General features: G+C 40.9%; 1 protein-coding gene across 3 annotated transcripts; it reads left to right on the forward strand.

The window, feature by feature from the left end:
* Positions 1–517: 517 nt before the first annotated feature.
* LOC106430435 (receptor-like protein 54) lies at positions 518–4,319 on the forward strand. Of its 3 annotated transcripts, none has more exons than XM_048760873.1 (2): positions 518–3,748; positions 3,825–4,319. In XM_048760873.1, the coding sequence occupies exons 1-2, from the start codon at positions 1,895–1,897 to the stop codon at positions 3,870–3,872; spliced, it is 1,902 nt and encodes a 633-aa protein (XP_048616830.1). In that variant the 5' UTR covers positions 518–1,894; the 3' UTR covers positions 3,873–4,319. The 3 variants fall into 3 exon arrangements, with proteins under 3 accessions (XP_048616830.1, XP_048616829.1, XP_048616828.1); XM_048760872.1 differs by having other exon boundaries at positions 519–3,536; XM_048760871.1 differs by having other exon boundaries at positions 522–4,319.
* Positions 4,320–4,651: the final 332 nt, after the last annotated feature.

A 4,651-nucleotide genomic window follows, 5' to 3' on the forward strand; every position in this document is an offset into this window, starting at 1 on the left:
CTCCTGGCTCAATCCCAAGAGCCAACCAGCCCATCGGCACACATGGGTCGCCCACATGGCCCGGCCACTGTCCAGACCTGGCCCAACTGCCCAAGACTTGAACACTCAGTCCAGCTGAGTTGAGCTGATCCCCAGCTGACCCAGATGAGTGAGCTAGACCATCCAGCTCAGAGAGCTGACCTACACTTCAGTGAGCTACACTGAGCTGCACTACAATTCACCTAGCTGGTCGAGCTTGCTTACCGCATCGCCCAGCTGTTATACACTGCGTCCAGCTTGCTTTCTTTATCTTCTTCAATACTTATAAGTCCCTTGGTCTATTTACAGACCTAGACTTAGGATGCTGACTTACACTTGGTGAGTTACCTCCGAGCTTCACTATTGCATCGTCCAGCTACCGTAACACTCGACCAACTCCTTTGAGCTTGTCTCCAACCTGTTTTGGTTAAGTCTCAGCTGTCTGATTCCCTTTACCACATTTTTTGGATCATGACACGCTTGTCTTTAGGTCATATGACCTGACTGGTGTGTTTCCTCGCACCATGACTCATCCCGGACGATCCTATCCAGGATCGGGGATGCTACATCTATGATTATGAGGAAGCGAATCAACTTTAGTGAACTACTGTTGTCTCAGATTTATCGCATCTATAGCGATCCAACAGAGGATTATGATGTCTACTTTCCAAACTTTATTCATCAAATTCTGAAGTGTCAAGAGGAAGTTAGTCACATGCTTGATGATGATCAGATTATGGAGCCTCTGTGCATCAACGAGGACACATTGGACGAACATGTTTTTATTTGACGAGTCTCACATTCAGGGGGAGAAGTCGTAGCCATACATGCGTTCATCTGTGTTTGGGAATTTTGTATTGTATTTGCTGTTTCTTGGTTGCTTTGTTTTGATCTAAACTATGCTTGTGTTTTATAGCTTCTTGAACTTGTTATGAATTTGGTGTGATAATGGTCAAACTGAAGGTTGATGAGCATTTGAGATTGTGTGCTTTGACTAATGTGATTGCACCTGGTGACATGAACGTTGTGTAAGTTTGTTTATGCATGTTTGGGAATGAGGTGACTCGTGCAGATAAAAAGGGAGAGATTCTAGAGTCAAAATTTTAAGAAATGTTGAAGTCAGTTCAAGATCGTCCCGGTTCAAGTTGCTCGAATGACGAGATGACCGGTTTAGTGACTTGGAGGATACGAAACATTTATGGAAGATGGAGAAAGATATGGAAAGAAGATTTTCGAAGAATCTTCACACGCGGTGGTATATAAGGAGACTGAAGACCTAAGAAAGGGGTTGCGTTTTTTTAGAGAAGATATCAAGGCATTAGAGTTTTCTAGTGAAAAAGCGACAACGAGAGAACTATAAGGGTAGCAACTAGGGTTGGGATTCTCACGTTTTGGGTAGTTAAGAATTGATCAGTTATGATGAACGATTGTGTGTAGTCACAAAAATCTGATTAAACAAGACCGTTGAGTTTGTTTAAACGATTCTTAATAAAAATATTGTTTGAGGAAAGCTTTTTATATCGTCTCTGTTCTAGGTATTTGACAGAAGTCTCCTTTTGATTAGTGGTCGGTTGCCACATTTCTCCAGCTAGAATTGTTGGATCCACATTTTCTATTTATATGTTGACCACTGACTTCTATATACATTTAATTGGTCCGTGTTTTGTTCGGCATATAGTTTGTTAGCCACACAAAGTGAAGACTTCCACAATTGAAGAGTCAAGCAACGTAACTTTAACTCTTGTCATCGTTATACTTTATAGTTTATACTCTCTATATATATTATTATTATGTTGTTTTGGCTGAAAAACCAATTCATACGAACCAAGTTTCTTCTTCAATATCTTTGTTTTGTTTCGAAGTCTTTATTTTCCTAATGGCAAAACCGTGTTTCCCTGTTTCTACCATCTCCAGTTTTTTATGTTGTCTCTTTGTCTCCAGCTTCTTTGTCAACAGTCTTGTTTCTCTTCCATTTCCTCATCCAGACCAGATTGAGATCCTTCTGGCTTTTAAGAACGAGTTTCCAATCCTCAAATGCGACATCAGAAAGTGGTCTGAATCAAGACAAAAGACAAAATCTTGGACCAGCAAAGTCAATAAGTCCTTTGATGGAGTTTGGTTTGATAGCGAGACTGGTCTAGTAACGGAACTAGACCTAAGTGGTGCGTGCCTCAGTGGCAGTCTCAGTGCTAATAGTAGCCTTTTCAGACTCCACCACCTCAGGTACCTTGATCTCTCTAACAACTACTTTGACTCCTTCTCCTTCCTCCCCGAACTTGCCAAACTCACAAACTTAGAGATCTTGGATCTTTCTCATATGGGCTTAGCCGGTGAAATTCCAACCTCAGTCAGTAGCTTAAACCGTCTAAGGGACTTGGACCTTTCCGGTAACGAGCTTATCGGCAGTTTTTCCCCTCTAATCAATCTATCAAGGCTCTCTTATTTATCTCTTTCCAATAATCACTTTTCTGGAAATGTTCCTTGTTCTCTACTCACCATTCCTTCCCTGTCAATTCTTTATTTGAGCCAAAACCATCTCATCGGCACTCTTGAAACTATGAATTGCTATTCAACGTCCATGCTTGAATCGTTATATCTTAGCAATAACCGTCTCAGTAGTGGAAGCCTAGAGCCTCTCTCCAAATTTTTCTACCTCAAAGACCTCGACCTATCTTTTCAGAACACAACCGACCCAGTCAACTTCGTCTCGTTGGGCTTCAAGTCTTTAGAGTCATTGGATCTTTCCGGAAATGCTATATCAAGGCTTAATATCAGATCACCAAATTTGAAGGAACTAGCCTTGAATGAATGCAGCATCAACGAGTTCCCCACATTTATTAAAAACCTACCGAAGCTGAAAACTTTGCGCATTGCAAACAATAGTCTCAAAGGAGAAGTGCCAAAATGGTTATGGAGTATGCCTTCTTTGATTCAATTGTCTCTGTCTCACAACTCCCTCGATAGTTTTGAAGGCTCGCCAAAAGTGGTTCTCAATTCGTCGCTTTACTGGTTAGACCTGAGTTCAAACGCTTTTCGAGGATCTCTTCCTATTGTTTCACCGACATTGAACTACATGTTTGCATCAAATAATAGTTTCTCAGGGGACATACCTCTTTCATTGTGCAATCAAAACAACAATCTTGTCCTGGATCTATCGCAAAACCATTTCAGTGGTTCTATTCCCGGATGCTTGTTTACATCATTAGTATATCTGAATCTCCGAAACAACAATCTCACTGGGAATCTTCCCAACATATTCGATAAGAGTAGTTATCTGATAACACTTGACGTTAGCCACAATCAAATAACTGGGAAGCTTCCAAGGTCTCTTACAAATTGCACAAACCTAGAGTTTGTAAATGTGGGGAGCAATAGAATCGCTGACAGCTTTCCGTTTTGGCTGAAGGATCTACCGAACCTACAAGTCATTGTCTTACAATCAAATATGTTCCATGGTCCAATCTATTCCCCTCAACATCCTCTATCATTTCCACAACTGAGAATAATGGACATATCAGGTAATAAATTCACCGGAAGCCTACCACATGATTACTTTATCAATTGGAGTAAACTCTTGATCAGTATTCCCCAGGAGAAAAGAGAGTACGTGGGATATGATTCTATGTATGATTATTACCCTTCCATGTATTTGAGAAGCAAAGGAATAAACATGGAGCTGGAAAAGATCCTTGTGACCTACACAGCCATTGATTTCTCTGAAAACAAACTTGTAGGACAGATTCCAGAATCTTTAGGCCTTTTGAAATCTCTTATTGTGCTCAACCTATCCAACAATCATTTTACAGGTCACGTTCCATCCTCTTGGGCTAAACTCACGAGGCTCGAGTCACTAGACCTATCTCGGAACCAACTTTCTGGAAAAATACCGCAGGAGCTAGCAACCCTCTCGTTTTTGGAGTACATTGATGTTTCACATAACAAACTCACGGGACAGATACCACAGTCTACACAGATTGGAGGACAGCCTAAATCATCTTTTGAAGGGAATATCAATCTTTGTGGTCTTCCTCTTGAGCAGAGTTGCTTCAGTGACAAGGTACCATCAACACCAGAGGCACAAGGGCCATGGCCTCAAAAGCAAGAACAAGTGTTAAACTGGAAAGCAGCGGCAATGGGATATGGCCCTGGAGTCTTGTTTGGACTAGCGATTGGACAAGTCTTTTATTCGTACAAACCAGTGTTGTTCTTCAAGTTGTTTCGTCTTTGAAATAAATTTTGTGCATTTGGTGTTGTTGTAATAAGTGTAAGGGTTCTTGCTACCGTTATGACATAGATATGCATGTGTGTGTGTGTGTGTGATATCGATAAGTTATTATGTCATGAAATAAAGTTAAAGCAAAAATTGGTGCTCAAATTTCGTATCACTAACATAAAAAAACAGAGGAGGTCTACTCTGTTCTTCTTCAAAGACTGTTTATTTTATTTGCCTGAGTACCTGATAGACGCGTTGTTTGGCACCCGGCGTTCTGACACACAGCTTCACGGTGGAGAAAAAGGGTCGATCACGGGAAGAGATTGAACTGTCTTTAAATTCCAAAATGACAACTTGAGTTAAGAGTCGGAATGAAACAGGAAAACCAGTGAAGATAAATCCTGATCTAGAAGATGATTA

Source organism: Brassica napus, chromosome C6 (genome assembly GCF_020379485.1).
Source record: "Brassica napus cultivar Da-Ae chromosome C6, Da-Ae, whole genome shotgun sequence".
NCBI classification, from domain to species: Eukaryota; Viridiplantae; Streptophyta; class Magnoliopsida; order Brassicales; family Brassicaceae; genus Brassica; species Brassica napus.

What these genes read in the sequence shown, in the direction of transcription:
- LOC106430435 (XM_048760871.1), top strand. Translation starts at nt 1,895, where the DNA reads ATGGCAAAACCGTGTTTCCCTGTTTCTACCATCTCCAGTTTTTTATGT.